At 29.0% G+C, this 22,315-nt stretch overlaps 1 protein-coding gene across 7 annotated transcripts in view; it reads right to left on the bottom strand.

Moving 5' to 3' along the window:
- The window catches only part of Pcdh11x (protocadherin 11 X-linked), a 662,237-nt gene that overhangs the window by 108,449 nt on the left and 531,473 nt on the right, over window positions 1-22,315 (bottom strand). For 3 of the 7 annotated variants that reach the window (XM_026411349.2, XM_077793970.1, XM_077793974.1), the window contains one exon: window positions 4,838-4,861. The exons of the other annotated variants lie outside the window; for them this stretch is intronic. In XM_026411349.2, coding sequence (XP_026267134.2) covers window positions 4,838-4,861 — 24 coding nt within the window. The remainder of the gene's footprint in view (window positions 1-4,837; window positions 4,862-22,315) is intronic. 7 annotated transcript variants of the gene reach the window in all.

Raw genomic sequence — 22,315 nt, 5'->3', positions numbered from 1 at the left:
AGAATTGTGAAAGATATATTTTAAGAATTGGGAAGGGGACACATATTCTGTCAATTGTATATATATATATATATATATATATATATATATATATATATATATATATATATATATATATACAATTTAGTATAGATTTGATAATCGCTTACTTATAATGTTTTAAAAATGCTGAGTTACAAGAAAATAAAATTGACAATATTTGAAACAATGAAAAATGTAAGATAATCAACCAATTTGGGGGAAGTCTCACAAAATATATGCAAGATGATTAGTATTTACAGTGTTTGATACTCTAAAATGTAATACAAATAATATCAGTAGCAAAGTATAACTAAATTTCCATAGAATGGGTCTTATTTTATAACTAGTAATGCTAGTCATGATTGACTAGTTAATTGACCAGTTAATTACTCTGAGCACATTTTTTTCACTTCATAAATGCTTGTTGAGTACCTATACATTGCAAACAAGTGTAAGAAATGGTCTCCACTCTAGTTTCCTAGTTGTACATATATAAATAGCATAAAGTCATACATAAAATATGTGAACTAGAAATCTTGTACATGAAATTGACACTTGGAACAAGATAGCACTTCAGCTGGGTAATAATTGAAGTTTAATCTATTAGGCCATGAAAGATGTATGATATTTCAATAAATATGGAGAGTCTAAATGTTAATATATGGGGAGTGAAATAATAAAAACAGGTAACTTCTTGTAGAAAACAAAGTGCTTAGCCTATCATGGGTTAGCAAATAGGCCAGAGATTTTTAAACTATATACTCTATTCTATTTTATCTTGGCATGCTGCAAGTATTATACCTTCATAATTCTAGATTTTTAAAAAAGGCCAATTCTTTATTAACTCCACTTAAAGGCTCATATTATTAACATGAGTTTTTGTATAAGAAAACTAAGAATACTGTATAAATAGTTTAAGCAAATTTTATGGGAGGATATGTTTTTAAAATATGTTTTTTCTGACATAGGAGAAACTGCCACACAGTTTTTCTTGATATTTATAAGGGGAAAAATAGCTTTTAATGTGATACCAGCAAAAAAGTGAACAAATGTAATATTTTGCATTTTTTACCATGTCAGCCAAATAGAGTCAATCAAAACATTAAAAGCAGAAAATGATGTATATTAAAATTATGCTTTATAAAATGAGCATTACCATTCTAATTTGTAGCTAATTTAAGGTAAGTATCTAGAAATTACACAATGTTTATGCTTCATTTAAACTTTTGCTAACAAGCAGCTGACTGTTAATTATAATTCCACTTATTTCAGGTACATGAAGAAACAAAAAAAGATGACAAGCGTAAGTCCAAATCATGAAGTTTGAAGAACAAATTTTATCTTCACGCTTTATATACTAGTTTAAAGCAATGCCAAATGTTTTATCAGAATTAAAATACTACTAAGTACTGCAACCATTTTGTAACTTCAATAACTTCACATTATACCAAAAAGATAATTATTTTCCTCTAGTCCACTTTTGGATGATAAATAATATCAAATTTACTTTTATCTTTTTAAAGAAAAAATTAGAAGGCAAGATAATTTTATTATGAAGCACATTTTTCATCTCCTTTTGTCAATGTATAATATGTAATGAAAATGGCAGAATTAACTTGTCATATATTATGTGAAGAAAGCAATTTTATATGTTAAAATATCTAAGTGCTAATATTTTATAAGACTTAATTCCTTTCACAAATATTTTATATGATATTTTATAGCCTACTATTTGTAATATAAAATAAAACTAACAAAACCTCATACTGGTTTGGTCCCTTGGTGTGAGAATTTGGGGATATACAAAATTAGCATGAAGGAATTAATGTTATTTTCATTAACTCCTGGTCATGTAAAAACTACTCTGTAAAAAGACATTATTTTTCTTACTAATTGACATATGGAAAACTCTGTATCTATCCTTCACAAAAATGAATTATGTTTGTGTTCACAAATTCTTATTAACTAAGTAGTCAAATGAAGATAAGTAGGTGATTCATTTGGTCCAAAGAAAAATCAGTTTCCCATAGTCTTCCTTACATCTTTTCACCTCACCCTAATCCTCCCCCTTACACACACACTCTCTCTCTTGTTACTCAACAGTTATCCCTGGCTCAAATTCAACATTTAAAGTCTAAAGTAATGAACACCAAAATCACAGCTGACTCTTGAATACTAACAATTATGGGAATGTAATTCAAGAACAGGACACTTGAGGGTTAAGTGAGAGCCAAAGAGAAAGGTTTTCTGTTAAAACCCTGTAAGAATGTGCTAAAAATCAGCTTGGGCAATTTAAACATTATTATAGAGAGCACAAAAAAAAAATGACTTCAGGTAGACAAACCAGTTAACATTCTACTGCTTGAAAACCATAACTCAATTGACAGCAGTAAGGACAAATCTAAAACTCTTGCTCTCATGTTCAAACATACAAAAAAAGCACTTGCAAGCAAATACAATAAAATATCAATTTATCAATGTATCTTAATATATTTTTACTAAAAAGCAGGTACTAGTGTATTTTCCCTGGATAAGTTTGAAAGTATATATCTGCAATTTTTTCTTTGGGGACAAATAAGGTATCCTGAAGTAGAAATCATACTCTTACTTCTAAGCATTTGCCTGCATATATCTAATTTACCATGAGAGAAAAAAGCACACATATTTTGAAAAATTGTTTAATTTCATCCCTGGATGTCAGTCAGTCCTCAATGTGAATCTGAATGAATGAAATGATCCTACTTTAATATTACCATTAGGGTCAGAGATGACTTTTCCTATTAAGATAAAATTTCATTATATGAAATATGCTTAAGAAGCTGTACTATGTGAGAAAAAAGTACCAAGTGTACCAAAAATGAATTGAAGATGGAAGTTGTATATACAAAAATTGATATAAAAGTTATCAAAAATTAAATACTATTGTTTTTCAGTATAGTTCTGAGTCTGAGCCCAACTATATTATGAAGATACTAAACATATATTATTAAATAAGCCAATTTTTAATTATGAGTTTAATTGCAATTGTCATTACTCAGTGGTGTATTGATGATATTTCAAAGAATCTAAGTAATAGTATTCTAAAGTAGGTGTTATGCTTTAGAGATTATAGCATGAATTCTTATATTATTTAACTTTGCATTGCTTTGGTTTCCATCTCTGAAAAAAAACGTGAATAACAATAGATCTACATCAAAATATGCTGTAAGATTTAAAAATATACATAGATTTAGCTACCAAGTCTAGAATATTGTACATATTAAAATAATAGCTATTGTTGGTTTTTTTTTTTTTTTTTTTTTTTTTTTTTTTTTTTTTCAGGGTAGAAATTAGAAATTTATTAAAGGACAGAAGAAAAGACTTCTCCCGGAGGAAGAAGGGGACCCAGAAGGTGGAATCCCTATTGTTGGGTTTTATTATTATTATAATTCTATTATCATGCTTCAAAGACATGATTTCCACAATTTTTAAAATGAGAAACAAAGAAAGTAGAGATTCTGTGAGTTTAAAAACTTTGCTAAATATGTACATATAGCTAGGTATAAGACTTGCATTAGAGTTTATGGTGTCCTGAGTCACGTTCAAATGCTCTTTGCACTGTACCTCTAAATAATTATGATTCAAACACTTTGCACCATAAACACAAATAAGTTCCCATGACTATTAGATATCTATAGTTCTATGGTTCCTGAATAGTATCTGGTATCTAAAATTCTTTAAGAAGTGGTGAGACAAAATGAAAATCACATTAATGATAGCCAAAAATTTATCATGGATATTAGAACTGAATATATAAGATCACAAGAGAAATACTCCAACTCACTTTAAAAAGTCTAAAGCAACATTTTAAATCATTTAAAATAATAACAAAAAAATAAAGCATATTCTTCGTGTAGTTCTGTCAAAATTAATGATGAAAGGTAAGGTTTGTTACAAAAAAATTTCAGATTTATGACTGATTTCAAGATGATTCATTCTATAAGTGCTATTTCTGTGTGATTAAAATAGCATTGGATTACAAATTACAGTTGAAAAATATACAAAGTGAAATAAATTATTGTTTTAAATAGCAATGAAACAGCATGAAGATGAATCCCCAAATATAAATGGACAATAAAGAATTGCATGCAATACATAATTAATATAAAGGTTTTTGGAAAATTCAGACTCTCCTGTAGCATGAAAAATTTTATCAGCACAATAAAATTATACACATTTTAACTGATTGCTTAAACTCTATGTTTAAAGAAATCTGCTCTCAACCTTAACTTATTATGTATTCACATATAAACTATACATTAAAATTTGGCAAAGAAAATGCATCTTACATATTATGTATGATTCACAAAGAATTTAAATTTAGATTATTTTGTTTAGTGTGTATATAGCACATTCAATTTATAGATCAAATTGGAAGAAAAATACAGAAAAGTAGAATTTTATCACACAAAATGCTGAGAATGCTTTCATTGTCAGTGGAAAAAAATGAATAATTAAGTCCATGGGGTAATTTGAAAGCAACTATGATAGATCAAATAAATGGCTATAGGATGATATTAATTTTGCTATCTAAAGACTGATGACATACAATTTGGAAAAACATCCAGGTATGCAAGATATCCAACTGACTATGCACACTTCCTACATATTTGTTCATTTGAAAAATATTAGAAATGTGTTTGAAGCAAACAGTTGAAATTGCAATGTTTTATGACAAGTGAAAAGGTCAAGAGTTTTTAAAACAAACACAAATCGGCAGTCCATTTTAAAATGAAACATGCATCATGGTTATGGTTTGTGTTGTTTTGTACTGTACCTTTCTTTAATCCAGGAATGAAAGCTAAAACGAGATTTTGATAAAGTTAGACACAATTAATAGCTCTTTTATTCACAACATATTATATTAGCATTACAAAATAATGTATTTTGTTACATATTGCATTATATTTTCAACCTTACTTTACAGAGGGCATGTTGACTGAGTTAGATAAGGATGCATAGTCCATGAAATTTGTCTTCTGTAATTTGTTTTTCTAAATTTGCACCAAGTCAATGCCATATGATGGCCTCTTGGGAGTAACTGTTGGTCCTTTCCCTAAAGGTAATGTGTTTCATGTATTTTAGGGGCTCAACATTTTGTAAGAACTCAATACAATTTCTCCCTTCATTGCCTGTGATGGTGAAATACAGGCCTCTATTGAGATATGAGTTTCTCTTATAGAACTTGCTACTTACTGGAAATGTAGTGAAAGGAAAAACAATGTGTTTGATTAACAGATTGCTCTGTCTCCAAATTATTATGGGGAAAAATAATGGAAATGACCTTAACACAATAAGTGTCTCAATAGAATTAATCTTATCATGGCTTAAGAAACTTTTGCTATGATAGAGCTGTCTTCACAAATAAAAAATATCTTTGTTTTATCACATTTAAAATATCAGAGTTAAGGGTCTTCATCATTATTTTCTAGATAAATTCAGGAATTCCACTGCTAAGTGACTTCTTTCAAACAGATCATGCTTGATCTGGAACTAATTAGCAAAGTCTATTTTTAAACAAAACATATAGATGTCTATTTAAACCTGGATTTATATCAGTCTGGATGGATGGCTCAGATGTTCATTCTTTGTAAAATTTTAAAGTCAATAATAAAATTATTTCTTAATCATTTTTTAAATTTTAGTATACATTTAATAACATTCATATAAGGATGAAAGCTTAAATGATAAACACTTTGAACTTGTTTAAAATACACTTTGAATAAAATTGAACTATTATGAAACCAAAGATGTATGAAATGTTAATAGAAAATTAATAGGTCAGTAAGAGAAAAACAGGAGTAAGATTATGAAAGTAATATTTCTATAAAATCATAAGCATTAATAAAAAGAACACTGTTGAATGTTTTTAAGTGTCATTGACATACACAGCACCTTTTATTTTTTATCACAAAGTGTTTCTTCTGTAGGCAATGCAATTTAACACTAATAAAAACTAAAGTAGAAAAGAAAAATAACAGTACTTTCATAAGACACTTGTGGTAGAATTGATCTTCTAAATAAAATTATACAATCATCTACTCCTTCAATGATATTCCCACCAGCACACAATATTTCAGTTATTTCAACAAATAATTAACTCTTGTAAAATTTAAATGTAATTTTCAAATATATTTAAATGAAAAGAGAAAGACTATTTTACACAGATAAGCAATAAAGTACTTGCTTTTCATTTTTAAAATTCCAAATTCAGTCTGATATAGAACATAGAGATCAAAATTCTTTCTAATTTAATAACAACAGAAAAGGTCAAAAAATGGATGTGATGGGTATGGACTTATTTTTAATGATATGGAAATTCAAATAAAAGAAGCAAAACAAGTGTTATGAGAGTAATAAAAATAAACCAACCACATTTACAAAACCTGTTTAAGACCTTTAGTTCCCAAGCTAAAAAGTGAAAATTGTGTTATGAATGACTAAAATCAAATATTGATCAATTTTCCTTAAAATTTGGGACAATAAGCAAATTCTGCACAAACTTTTCGAGATTGTCTCTGAAGAAACTCTTAAATTCATCACTTAAACATGGCCAAAAAAATGAACCATTTCTCCCTTATAAGGCAGAATATGTATTATTATATTTCAAGACAGTTATTCATAGATGCATTCATCATTAGGATTTCTTTTATAACAAAATTCGATCTCCAAAAGTATCTACAAATTTCAGAGAGATTTTAATTATGATTTGAAGGTTAGTCATTGACATTTCTAAAGTATCCTCATTGCTTCACGTTTTTGCAACATCTAGATAAGCACAGTCCTTGTCCTTTGAGATACAATAGTCTATTTAAGGGCTGGGGTTGTGGCTCACTGGTAGAGCACTTGCCTTACATGCATTGGACACTGGGTTTAATCTTTAGCACCACATAAATAAATAAAGGTACTGTGTCCATCTACAACTAAAAATTTTTTATTTTTTTAAGTCTACATGAATTATAAGACTAAAATAAATTATTTTTACCAATTAATGAAATTTTACCAATAAACTATATTATGAATAAGTATGTAAATATTATTTATGTGTAACTAAAACATAATTTAAATAATAGAAGACAAATATATCTAAAAATAAACTTGTTTTTCACAAAAATTGTTTTTAAATTGTGAAAAAATTACAAGTAAATTTATTAATTAATAAATGGAAATACAATAGTCTAAATATCATTATTTTATTTAAACAATTGTAATGATAATATGAAAATTTATGCTTATATAAATGATTTATTTGAGCATAATTGAAGTTTCTTTTTCCTTCTTTGCTATACTGGAGATGGATCCCAGAGCCTTGTCCATGCTTTAGGTAAGTTGTCTACCACTAAGCTGAACATTCAGTTCTTGTGAGTGTTCAAAAATAATTTCAACATGTATAACTTACTTATCTTATTTGGTAAATAATATAAATAATTGGGTTTTTGTACTAAAACATTAAGGCAACACATAATTTAAATTAAAAAGAAGCTTATATTTAAGTCATAAGTATCACAAAAATTATAAAATGAACAATACAAAAACATGCTATATTATCCAACGTACATATTTTAATATGCATTTCATAACCTAACACAAATATTTAAATACTCAATGTGCATTAGAAAAACCTGGCTCAATGTTCAAGATAATTACTGATAAGCAGATAATGCTTGAATAATTCAAAGGTCACAGAGTACTACATAAAAATTGGTAATTCTGATATAATATTTGTTGATCAAATATCATGCATCAGTGTATAATTGCCATTTCCTTCAGTATAGAAATAACATTATAGTTGTTTTGTTATGTACAATTTTTAAGGTTGTGTGATATATCTAATAAAGTCTTTCTTGAAATAAGGGTCATCATCTCTTAGGGCAAAGAAGAATTGAAAATTTTAAATTCTTTTTTTTTTAAATTCGTATATTTGCCACTACAATAAACAGAAAGATAATATTTTATGTAAGTATTTATCTCTATGCATATACATATATCTATTTCCTCCTCAATTCAGAACAATTTCCTTTACACTTCCTAGAACAGAGAAAAATCTAATAAACCAAGATTCAATTAATCTGAAACTTAACAGGTATTGTAAATTATTGTGGGCCAATTTTTGAGAACAATTTTGTCATTTATTTTCTTATAACAAGGCACTCCATGGTTTGTATTGAAGGTCACAGAATAGAACAGAATTGGTACAGAAAAAATAAAAACTATATACTCAAATACTGTAATGCCAAATTAATAGACCAAAACATGGTTTTCTTTGAGTATTTCTAAATTTAAAATATTCTATAATTTGTGCCAAAAAGGTTAAATTCTTCTTGATATAAAATTTAAATCATCCCAGTGCTTCTCCTGATGATTGCAAAACTAAAAAGCATGGAGTTATTGTACTTATGTAGATTGCAGGGACTGTGAACTACAAAAATAGTGAAGCTGAAATAAAATTTTATATTAAAATTGTGTGAAAGGTTAAGTCCACAAAAGGAAATGCTGATTGGTGATTAATATAATGAGCATCTTATTTACAATAAAAGAAATATTGCAAACATAAAATAACTTCTTCATTCTTGTATATTAAATTTCAGATTTATATCATATCCCTCTCTGTCAGAATTTGTCATGAGAGATAGGATACTACTGACTCAAAGTAGTCATTTCAATATTGAGAACAGCTAAAGTCATAGAGTTCACTTTATTACAGAGGTGATTAAAACCTGAGGAATTAAAACATTTTCAGTAAATATGCAATTACCATTTTCCACATTAACAATTTTGGTTGGTAATACTCATGTATAAAATCAAATGGCTTCTCTGTCTTCATAGCGTAGATTCATACAGCTCCAATTCTTGAAGTTAGCTTATTTTTCCCAATGATCACACCATTTTTTAGTGCAATAGCTACTGGTTGTACTTTATGCCTTTTTATTTAGAGAAAATCTTTGGTACCACCATAAAAAATATAAGCACTTTCAAAAGTCTTTCTTGTTTTAATGTTGACAGTGTTCACATGCTTCAAAGATCATAAGAATACATTGCATTTTATCTAGAATACAAAAGACATACAGGCAAATGACCAGAATCATTTAGAAAGTCATCTGAGTTAGCATCCTCAGTATATATATTTTAAGAAATAAGGTCAAGAGAAATGAAACAACCTTTCTAAGACCCACACAATTATTTAGCAGTAGAATGAGAATTCAAGTTTTCTCTAGCAAAGAAGTCACTGTGAAATATTTATTGATCATTTTGAAGATATGGGAACAATGTGTGTACACACACCTATTTGCCAAGAACAACTCTTTATTTCAGGAAGGATCAAAATATCAGTGTTTTTAGAATATATACTTTAAGAAATTCCAACTTGATATTAGATAGATGCAGTGATGCACACCTGCAATCCCAGCAGCTTGGGAGGCTGAGGAAGAGGACTGAGAGTTCAAAGCCACCCTCAGCAATTTAAGGAGTCCCTAAACAACTTATTGAGACCTTGTCTCTAAATAAAATATTTAAAAAGGGCTGGGGATGTTGCTCAGTGGTTAGGCACCCATGGTTTCAATCCCCAGTACCAAAAATATATGTATATATATAATAATAAATGTAACAACTCTTCACATAACACACTAACTGCTAAGGAAAGAATAAAAGAAGAGCATACTTTAAGAATTAAAATATTATGGGGCTGGGGATGTGGCTCAAGCAGTAGCGCACTCGCCTGGCATGTGCATGTCGCTGGGCTCCATCCTCAGCACCATATACAAATTAAAAAATAAAGATGTTGTGTCCACCGAAAACTAAAAAAATAAACATTAAAAAATTCTCTCTCTCTCTCTCTTCGCTCTCTCTTTCTTTTTTAAAAAAAAGAATTAAAACATTGTTTTGGCAAATTGAAAAAAATAATGCCTCTAAAAGAGTAAGAAGTCCTAACATAGCTATGTCAGGAGGAAAAGCAGAATGTAAACTCCTAAATTTTCATACAAATTTAAGGTGAAAAATTCAACCTCAAAATACAGACTTAGTGTTTTTTTTTTTTAAAAATTGTAATTGTAAATGGACAGAATACCTTTATTTTATTTGTTTTTTATTTTTATGTGGTGCTGAGGTTCAAACCCAGTGCCTCATGCATGCTAGGCAATTGCTCTGCCACTGAGCTACAGCCCCAGTCCATAGCCTTAGTGTTTTAAATGGTTCAAAGTCATATGGAACAATTCTTAGCTATTCATAATTCATTCTGACAATAAAAACAAAGAAAATTTTGTGATTACACAGCTGAATAGCTTTACAAAAAAAGAGTTATGTGATATTGTTATTTTCTCAACTATTTTTCTCCAATCTAACTTCATTAATCATTGAAAAATTGTTCTATTCTTGTGATTTAGTTTAAGTATTTAAGTGAGAAATTTCTTTTTTAAAGAATGTGTTTATTTCCAAAAAGGAACTTAAGAAAAGTGATTCATAAAGGACTCTGCATGCTTTAGAAATGTGAATTAGGGAATATAAATGCTTTCATCCTCTACTGAAAAGTTCCACCCAAGGCCCTGATAACACTGTTTTAGGAGGTGCATGAAGCAGTTATGATAATATATAAATTTTAATGACATTGTGAAATTCCAAAAGCAAAATATTGAGGGCTAGACCCTTGGTTATTTTAGAATGGCAAAGAAAATAATAGGAAACCAATATTTCTGAAACCTGCCACTAAGCTACTCAAAATGTTTGAAACAATTGTAGCTCTTAAACATTTCACAGTTTTTAATACTCAATCTATTCTTGAGTGTATGAATTCTAATTTAAGACATTTTTAAAATAGGACTTGATGGTATATCTGATCTTCCAGTCCATAGAGAGAGACTAATTTTTAAAGTATGTTCCTTTGCATGATTTAATGCTGATACAATACATACTTCAAAATTAACAGTGTACAATCTGCACACTGTTATAATGGTTTAACTTTTAGAATCTCTTCCCTGTGAAATTTGGTACGACTTTCTTTTATCAGTTTACCCAGTATTAGCTCTGGATGGCTTGTCAATTACACATTTTTGGGCTGCTCACAGAAAAAAAAAAAAAAAGCAGAGATAAATATTTATTTATATATTTACTTACTTACTTAATTTTGTACATGAGATTGAACACAGGGGCCCTTTAGCACCGAGACACTTCCCCAGTTTTATTTATTTATTTATTTTTTATTTTGAGGTAGGGTCTTTCTAAGATTCTCAGGGATTCCTTAAGTTGCAGAAGCTGACTTTGAATTTAAGATCATCCTGCCTTGGGGCTGGTGATGTGGCTCAAGCGGTGGCGCGCTCGCCTGGCATGTGTGCGGCCCGGGTTCGATCCTCAGCACCACATACAAACAAAGATGTTGTGTCCGCCGATAACTAAAAAATAAATATTAAAATTAAAAAAAAAAAAAAAAAAAAAAAAGATCATCCTGCCTTAGCCCCTAGAGTCTCTCAGATTGCAGGCATCTGTCATTAATACTGGCTGGGAAACCTTAATTATAACTACAGAAATAAAGTACAAATCTCTAAAAAGCAACTTTTTTTTTTTGCTTTTATTGATACATTATGGTTGTACATAATAGTTGTGAAGGGTTATTTTTAAAATAAATATTTTTAACTTTTCCCTCATATTCTTACCAATCTATTTATTCTGTTCAAACTAATTTAATGATCCACTTTAATTTAAAAAACAGATAATTTAAAAACTTTAAAGCATAAGTAGGCATGAGATTAATATAATACTTTTACTAAAACACTTGAGGTTATTTTGCCCATGTGGATGACTATAGGACTCCCTAAAAATATTAGGATTTACACAGAACATAGGGCATATCTTGAAGAAAAGAGATTCCATTTGAGAAGGATTTATAATACAGTATATGCAGATCTACATTTATATTAAAACTATACTATATGTATTTCTATTACATATAGCATACATAATAGAGAAATATATGATATAATTTTTCTTTAAAAATATCCATATCAAGTCTATAGTTGCAAAAATTGATATATTTTTACAAATGAAATCCTTTGGATACATGAACTAGTTTTAATAACTGTCTTTCACTGTCATAAATATATTTATCCCAAAACAATGTACTATTAATTTCAATTTGCAATTTACTACAAAATGAAAAGTATATTGTGAATTTTTCTGTTAATGTTTACTTTAGATACATGTATCTTTATGGATGACTTATAAAATTCCAAATAGATTCATTATTTTATGATATACATCTTAATATTTTTGTATTACACATTTAAGCAGATAAATTGTGGAAAGGGGAAGTTTAATGTTGGAAGTAAAATCTGAATTGATAATTCTCTTTATGATTTTTTTTTCATATTTTCATTTGCTAGGTTAGTATCAACTAAAATTGTGATTTCTTTTAATCTCAGTGAACTAATGCCAGTTTAATGGTAGCATTACTCTCTGATATTTTTAATGACTGAAGATTTTTAATTTATTTTCCAATATTTTATATTTTTTTCTCTTTAATATATAATTTATTGGGAATTCTGTGACAGAGTTTGAACACAAGTTTGTGGGAAATTTCCATTTTGAAACCAACTGATTATGTGTTTTATTTTATCATTTGGGGAAAGGAATGGACGTCAAAATGATAGGCCACATCCAAAAATATAGTCTTAGGCTAATATTGTTTAACAATTCTGACATTATTTTGAAGTAATATTAAAAAAAAAACTATTGGACACTTATTTTTCCATTTTGAAAATTATAAGGATGAAATAAATTCCAAGTTCATGTTTTTTTGATATAGAAAACAAGTATAGTATTTCTTTAGTTTAGATCCAAATTACTTTAAAATTCAGTATTGAATGGCAGTAGTCACACATAATTTTATGCATAAAATCATTTAATTTTACATTTCAAATATCAATGAACAAACCCAACATATGGGAATTTGGCTATAGATTTTAGAAATAAACAAGAAGAGACATTTTCCATGTGGTGAAACATATTGGGTATCTACTGTGGAGAACCGATCTTCCTAGATGATATGTTGATAAATATTTTATGTCAGCAAAGAACAAAGCATAGAAGACAGTGCTACAAACATGAAGAAGAAATAAAAAGTAAAAGCAAGCTATTTCAAACTGAATTAAATAAAAGCTTATATGCACAGCAAGAGGAGGAGTACAGAGGACTTATTTTATCAGTCTGACAGATTAACTGACTGCACAAGACATGTTAAAAGGTTTTTTGAATAAACCAAATGCTATCTGCCTTAGAAATCATATGCACTTCATGATTAAAAGACAGAGATTCAAAGTAATGGCTCTTTGGATGCTCAAAATATAAATATTATATTTTTGGTATTTATAAAAGGAAAGCATACCACTAAGAGATAAAATGTTGCTCAAGATCTACTTTTTACATAACAAGGGAGAAGGTATAAATTTTTTATATACTATAAATTTGTTTCTGTATTTGCTTGAATTCCTAAGTATTAATCTCTCCTTATATTTCTTTACTATCTTCAAACATAAAATGATGTTTCTTCTAGCCAGTTTGAGGAATCCATATAATATTAACTCAAATATGCAGGTTAATACGACTAAAAATCTGACTAAAAATTAGCCCAAGAATCTAAACTATGACAAATCAATACATTTATTAAAAATGAAATGGACGTCGTTACCCTAAGTACATGTATGAAGACACAAATGGTGTGAATATACTTTGTATATAACCAGAGATATGAAAAAGTGTGTTCTAATATGTGTAATATGAACTAAAATACATTTTGCTGTCATATAAATCAAATTAGAATAAACAAAATGCCAGTCTTATCCAGTCCTCTAATGTTTATTACATTGGGATGAAATATAACATGAGGATGTATTCCTGATCCCAAGTAGCAATAGTTTCCTATTCAGTTTAAATCTTTCTACTGTACCATGAAGAGAAATTACCATTGTTCATCTATTTTGCATCGTCACAACTCACTAAAAACTTCCCCAATGATTCTTTTTTTTAAATAAAATTAACTTCCAGCTCAACATGTACTTTTGTTTACAGAAATTATAAGAGATTTTTTTTTAAATTCCGTAAATACCCAAAATAAAATGTGAGTTTTCTAATGTACAACAATCAATTATTCTAATCTTCTCCCAGTACTCTGAAATTGTATAAGAGCATTGTCAAATGTCAGAAAGAAAAATGCTCATATGATAAATACTATTTAAGTAAAATCAAAGAATTGTTTTTTTTTCCCTACTGGGGGAGATTTTTTTTTAAAGAATATCAACTAAGTTAAAAGAATATGCTATGTAAAAAAATAAATAAATAAAAGTATATGCTATGTGATTTTGAATTAGATAAGCATGAATGTCCTAATTACCTTATATTCTTTCCATTAAATATTTGCTACTCCTAAAATGGTCAGATGGATCACATAAAAAAGAACTAAAGGTAATGCATCATTATTCATTCAACATAAAACTATATGCAAGTATCACTATTTTCTGAGAACTTATTATAAGCCCTCTCAATTAAAAAAAATGAGCTCCTTTAACCATATACACATAATATTCTCAGCAATCACTTTTCCCTTTGGTTCAAAATTTTTGAATGAGATACATTAAAATATATAATTTATACTTAATTATATAACCAAAATAAAGGATTTAGGTGTCTTAAAATTATATAGAATGTAGCATTGACATTGCTAAACTTAAATTGCTAAAAAGTATATATGTTTTCTGGACAACAGATGTGAGAACAAAACATATTATAGTGAAAACATTTTTAGGCCATTAATAATCAAAAGACAGTCATAGTCTGGGGAAAAATGATACATTGTAAGCAGGAGCATATAATTCAATAATAAATCCCCTCACAATAATTTTTGTCAAAACTTTTTGTTCAGAACTGATGGATTCTAGTACATTCAGGAAATTTTTATGTTAAAATAGATTAAATAGTGTCTAGTATGTCTAGTACCCTTCAGCACTTGATAAATACTTTTTGAATGAGTGAAATTATGTGCCACAATTACCTTGTGACATTCATTCTAGTCCAGTAAAAAAGAAACAAAACCAAATCTAAGAACAAAAACAAGAAATATCTTTAGCCCATTTCTACATCTAGCCACTGTTCTATTTAAATGGCCTGCTTGTTAGACTTTTTTGTTTACTCATTTCTTTCATAGTAAACATCCTTCAGTAGCATTATCTTTGTTTTCCAAACTATGAATTTTCTACCAATGAGAGCACCTGAAATCCTGTCCTGTTCATCATGTAGCAATGCCAATGCTACATTCTATATAACTTTAAGACACCTAAATCCTTTATTTAGGTAATATAAAAGAAAGAATTCTTTTATTTACTCTACCTTGTCTGGACAGAATTTCCAAACCTAAAACAGCAAAATTAAACATTTCTGATATTCGTTGAACTAAGATACAATCATTGTTTATTTATTATGTTTCAGGCCTTGCTACACATTGGGAACACTGTAGTGAATAGAGGAAATGGTCCCAGATCATTTTTGAACAGTCTTGTCTTTGGTATGCTGTCTCTAATTGGTTTTATTTCAGAAGCCATTTTTTTTTTTTCAGTATTGGGGAATGAACACAGGGTTGCTCTGCCACTGAGCTACATTCCCATCCAGTTATTTATTTAGGTACTGGGGATAGAATCCAGGAACTCTTAATCACTGAGCAATATCCCCAGCCAATTTTATTTATTCTTTATTTTGAGACAGGGTCTTGCAAAGTAGCTGAAGTCCTTACTAAGATGCTGAGACTGGCTGAATTTGCGATACTCTTACCTCAGCCTCTGGAGTCTCTGAGATTACAGGCTACAGGCTTGCACCACCTCACCCAGCATTTATTTTGAGACATGGTTTTGCCAAATTGTTGAGGCTGGCCTTAAAGTTGCAATTCACCTGCCTCAGCCTTAAAGGTGCGATTCACCTGTACCAGCCTCCTGAGTCGCAGGGATTACAGGCATATGCCATCCTGCCAGCTACAAATTCCTTTTTTTCTAAATTGCCAATTGTGTTGGCATTTTCCAACAGGTGATTGATCCAAATTAATCTATGTATAAGTAAATTTGCCTATTCATTATATTTCACATAAATAAAATTTTACAATAAAAGAGATACAGAACATAAAACATCAGGCTATTAAATTATTGTTGATATTTAAAATTTTAGAAGAAGCTTAAACACCCTACACAAACATACATAAATATTACAAGTAGGTAAGGCTGTAATTGAAAATGTTATTAATATAACTATAACAAGAGTTAAAGGACCATAAAATTAGACCTGATTTGAAGATACATGCAATCATTTTATAAACTTGAACTTTAAGAAAGTGAATAATCTGAACACTATGTCAAATAGAAAAGTACCTTCTATGGTTTTAAAAAAAACATAAACTATCTTAGCAGGAAAAAATACTGAAAAATAATTCATTTGACAATGAGGAAAGTCAAAAACAATATTATTTGTAGTGTCATAAGCAAGAAACATATTTTAATTCTGTTGAGTAAATAATTGATGTAGATTCCATTTATATGACTGAATTTGACAGCAATTTCAAGTGCATAAATTTCACTATGGATTAGAAAGATAACTCATAGAGTTTACAATCATCTACCATTACATTGCTTATTTGTAATGTAATCTCCACAACTTAATGTAACTTTTAAGATTAATGCATGTGTGTGTGTGTGTGTGTGTGTGTGTGTGTGTGTTTTAGAGCCGTTTTGAATATTTTATTTAGAGACAGCATCTCGCTGAGTTGCTAAGTGCTTCACTAAGTTGCTGAGGCTGGCTTTGAACTCATGATCCTCCTGCCTCAGCCTCCAGAGTAGCTGAAATTACAGGCATGTGCCAGTGTACTTGGCATCAATACATATTTATACTTCAAATATCTAAGACAATAATTTATCCTCTTATATTTTTCATAAAACAATATTAATTAAGATCAAATTCAGAATAGTTAATCATGATTGTAATACTTGCTATGTTTTTCCGTGTTTTTGTGCTGTAGAATGTAGTGGTCCAATTGAAATGTTTATCATCCAATAAGACAACAAAATAAACCACTTTACTAGTTCACATTGACCTAGCAATCAAGGAAGTCAGTTGGTCTATATCATTAATGTATAATCCCAAATTAATATTTCATACTGCATAAACAGTAGCATTACCATTTGCATAAATACAATAGGTTTAGGAGACGAACTGGTCTACCTCAAACACTGTTATAAATATTGACATATCCATAAAAAGGCAACATAATTATAATTCTATATGTGTCATTCACTGTGTATATAACCTAATTTGTAAGAAAGGGACAGAAGAAAATAACAAACACAAAGATATAGAAGTAAAAGAAGACAAATAATCCATTATTTTATTGTAATAGTTTGTTATATATATGTGTGTGTGTGTTTGTGTGTGTGTATATATATATATATATATATATATATATATATATATATTCATTTTATCTTTAGATATCTTCAGCTTTGAACTCTGCTATTCAATACCATTTCTTCTTTTTTCCCCCTCTCCCTCCCTTCTTCTTCTCTTCCTTCTCCTTCTTCTTCTACCAAGGATTGAACCCAGGGGTCATTGACCACTGATCTACATCCTCAGGCCATTTTAATTTTATTTTCAGACAAGGCCTTGCTAAGTTGCTTAGATACTGGCTGAATTGTTGAGGCTGGCTTTGAACTTACGATTCTTCTGCCTCAGCCTCTCCAACCACTGGTATTATAGGCATGCACTATCATGCCCAGCTCTCAATACCATTCTGTACTCAAACTATCTGAGTGAGAGCTTAAACTTCTTTTCATTATTACAGAAAGCTTTCACTTTAGATGATAGAAAACTTAGAAACTGAGTGATTAAGAGAGGAGGAAAAGAGGTATCATTGGGGACTGAAATGGAGTAAATTAAATTCCATGCATATATGGTTTTGTCAAAATGAACCAAACTATTGTTTAACTATAACACACTAACGAAAAAAGAAAAAGAAAGAAAATGAGTGATTAAATTTGCCCAAGTTTTCAAAGTTATTAGTATTTAGATCCAGACCATTTGGATCTGAGAGTGGTCTTTTGATAATTTTTTTGTTTTGCTAAATGAGTCTATACATAAATAAATAAGCTCTGAAAGCATTAATGCTGAATACAATATACATCTATCTCTATCCATCTGTGTATCCATTGACGTGTCTATCCATATTCACACATAGATATTATTAATAAACAGAATTCACACAAATATGTGCACTAAAGTATCATTTCTAACAGTCCTTCAGCTTTCATCTCAGTTCTTTTATAAATACATGTAGATTAATAAAATATTATGATGTAATTAAGCATTTAATATTTTAATAACTATTCAAATAATTACTGATTGTCTCTTTGTTTCCTACATGTTAACCTTTAAAAATTATTGAATTTAGCCTAAGAAGAACTTGATATAATTAAAGGAAAATTTTTGTTTCAATGCATCCACTTAGTTATTTTGTTATTATCAAAAAAATGTTGTTAAGGGCTGGATTGTGGCTCAGTGGTACAGCGCTTGCATAGTATGTGTGAGGCATTGGGCTAAATTTCCAGCACCACATATAAATAAATAAAATAAAAGTTCATCAACAACTAATAAAAATTTTTAACAGGTTGTTAAAATTTTAATTATAAAAAACAGAAGGTTAGAAGTTTGTGGGATTTTTTTACTATACCAATCCAATTAATCAGATTTCTTTGCTTTTCTTATCATGAAAATATTTCTAAATTATATTGAGTGCAACAAAATTTAAAGAATGTATCTCTAAGCAAATATATATCATTTTCTTATTAACAAAAATTGATGGAATCAAAGATAGAACTTTATTTTGTCCTAACCAGAATTCAAATGGTGAATAATTAGAAAATATTTGAAGATTTTCCATTGCAATCAGTAGTTTCTAATTTTCCAATACTTAGAAAAAATTGGATAACTTTACAAAAACTCATTTCCAGGCTCTACTCTCAGAGTAAAGATCATATTGATAGGATATGTCATCTATATATTCTTTGTATTTTACTGTGAAAAACTACACATAATATTTAGTAAATAAGAGCCTGAATTTTAACAAAATCCCAGAGGTAATTTATCTACACATAAGGACCCAAGGTGCTCTGATTTTAACTCTTTTAAAACCATGCATAACACCTTTCTTCATTCAAATATTTGTAACTGTGATTACAGACTCATGCTGCTGTCATGTAGCAGTCAGATAACTGTGAATGTTATGCACAGACTGCAAATACAATTATTGAGATATTAGAATGATCAAAAATTGAAAATTTTCACAACTGTATGTCTTATTCTGATGTTGCAAATTCCCATTAGAAACTTTTGATGGACCTGTACTTAATTAGCCCATTAGATTAAACAAATCACATTATTCACACAGTGAATAAAACATGTTGACTAGATGAAGTCAGTGTGCTGGATGACCTCAAGTAGGATGCTACCTTCTATGTATGATCACTTACTTCTGCTGCCAAAATGAGTTTTATGCTTATGAAAAAGTAGATGTTTATATCAGCTGATCTTGCTATTGAAATTATTTAATTTATTTAAAATCTTATATTAATTAACAAAATATAGAGATAATTTCTTATCTCTCTCTCTCTCTCTCTCTCTCTCTCTATATATATATATATATATATATATATATATATACTTATCTATATATTTTAGATGGCATTGAACTTTACAGAAAGTCTTGTAAAGAGCAAAGTACAAAAAGCCTTATCACAAAGAGAACTGCAGAAGTTTCAGGAAAAGCACTATAAAATTCTAGAAGCATCCCATAATCAGAAAGCAGTTGAAGAGTGTTTAATTATATATTCCATTTTATGGAAATAAGAACTAGAAATTACAGACTGTATTATGGATGTGGTTTATAGAATTAAATTGGGGCATGGTTCTAATTAGTTAATGTTTATAAGACAAAGGCCCTACATCAAAATAAAGGGAGATAAATGTGCACTACTTTATTTCAAGTATTTATATATCTGATATATATATATGTTTATATACACATGAATATGTATATACATGTATAGATACATATACACATATGTGGTATATATGAATTTCAAAATTATTTATGTCTTCATTCTGATTTCTTTAATGCACCATTCTATAACTTTTCCACTGTACTTGTTACTCCTATTGGAATATAATAAGGTTATGTACTTGTAAATAAAACCCTAATGTTCTATTTTTAACCCAAGAATGTTAACCTTCTGAATGAAATTTACCTCTAATTTCTGGTCTATGTTATTGTATTCTTGGTGTGATTGTATGAGTGTGTTCTTGTATGAAAAAAATATTTCCAATGATCTGTGATGGCTGTAAACTAGTAGACTTTTCTTTGTCATTTCCTAAACTCTATAATAAATATTTTTTTCAATATAATATGAAATGTTATTTTTTTTAAAATAACACAATTGTATAATTTCAATTTTTAGAAAAACACTATAATATATTAGTGTTTGTGATACATAGACTGTATCAAGAACTCTCTTTTTTCATGAATTATCCCTTCAACAACTCCATGACATGCTTTTAATTTGTGTTTAGTACATGAGAAAACCGAGGTTCAGATAGGACATAAAATAGTAGAGCTGAAATTCAAACAAGATTATGACTCTAGAGCTCTTTGTGGGCTTAACCATTGAATGACAACCCGAATATTTCTTGGCAGAATGGATGGAGTGCAATATAAATTGAGGTCTTATACAAAATTTAAATGTAATTCTGAGACTGGGTTTTAGTCCATGTCCAATTATTACATTTGTGTATAAACTGTGTAAGTAATATATCCTTCTTTAATCCTCAATTTCGACAATTGTGAAATATTATATTTGTATACATTATTCAACATGTACATTCATTGAAAACTGAATATTTACACTCTCATATTATGGAATAAATATTGAATTAGTAGGTTGACAAGAGATCCAATTTCTCCCTTTACTCTTGTTTGATGGCTCTTGTGCTTCTACATCTCGTGAGAATTAATATCTAAGAATAGTATGGAGTAAAACAAATTCAATTTAATAGCTTAATATAATCTATTATAGAGAAGATTCAAACTACTATATCAGAAATTAATTTAAAAGTTAGTACATTTCAAATATGTGCTTTGTCCTAATTCTGTTTAGTTGACTGTGATTATATGTTCATATTTTCAACACAAGAAATGCCAAAAGCAAATGCCTATGCTATGTAATAAGATTTTCCTCAAAAATGAAATTCCATACTTCACTTAGAGGCAAATGATTATGTTCATCAAGAATGGGAAAAAAATAAGATTATGCCTATGTTGATCTTTCTGATCTCAACCAATTTTTCATTGAAGAATGTCAAACATTTACTGTTAAAGCTTGGGAAATAACAGTGATAATGTTTTTATTTGAAGACAAGTTTTTAAAAATCCTATTTGCTATAACATATTTAATTGGTGCCTCTCTGTAAAATGTCAAGGCCATCTGCAAAAGACCAGATTAACTTATGTGAATCATTCAAAAAGGATATGAAAATATGTTGCTATATATTTTTAAGTGCACTGTTTTATTCTAGCTAATAAATAGTAAAATTCAAACTATGAAAAAAATCACAGAAAACTATTAAGATTGCCCAAACTAATATGTATATATTCTGTGCAAAAACTAATACTTTCAAATTTCTTCAATTGTAAATAGTTAATTGAAAAACCCTATACTCACCCACCTCTACATACACTTCATTGTTTTTCCTATATGCACAGTATCTTTAGTTCTCTTTTTAAAAGATAAGGAAAATAGCCTATAATAAATTTAAGGCAATTTTTATATAATATTCTAGATTGCACGTGTTCACTTCTGAGTCTTTTAAATCTGAAAGATGTTATTTGCCAACTACAAAGGAAAGATGCTACAATTTATGCAGAGTCATTTAAATACTGGTTGATAATTTTAGTTAATAATATTTTTAATGGTTAATTTGAATTGTCAACTTGATTGAATTAAGAAATGCAAAGGATCAAGAGAATTATGGGTGTATCGATTAGTGCATGCATGAGAATGATTGGCATGTGGAATAGCAACTGAAATGGAGACCCTCCCTAAGCATGGGCAGCACTGACCAACAGGATAATGGCTTGGATGGAGTAAAAGTTGGAAGAACAAGGAAGCAGCAGCAGTTGCAAGCTCAATTCTTC

Source organism: Urocitellus parryii, chromosome X (genome assembly GCF_045843805.1).
Source record: "Urocitellus parryii isolate mUroPar1 chromosome X, mUroPar1.hap1, whole genome shotgun sequence".
Taxonomy (NCBI): domain Eukaryota; kingdom Metazoa; phylum Chordata; class Mammalia; order Rodentia; family Sciuridae; genus Urocitellus; species Urocitellus parryii.
This window is presented reverse-complemented; position numbering and strand designations above follow the sequence as displayed.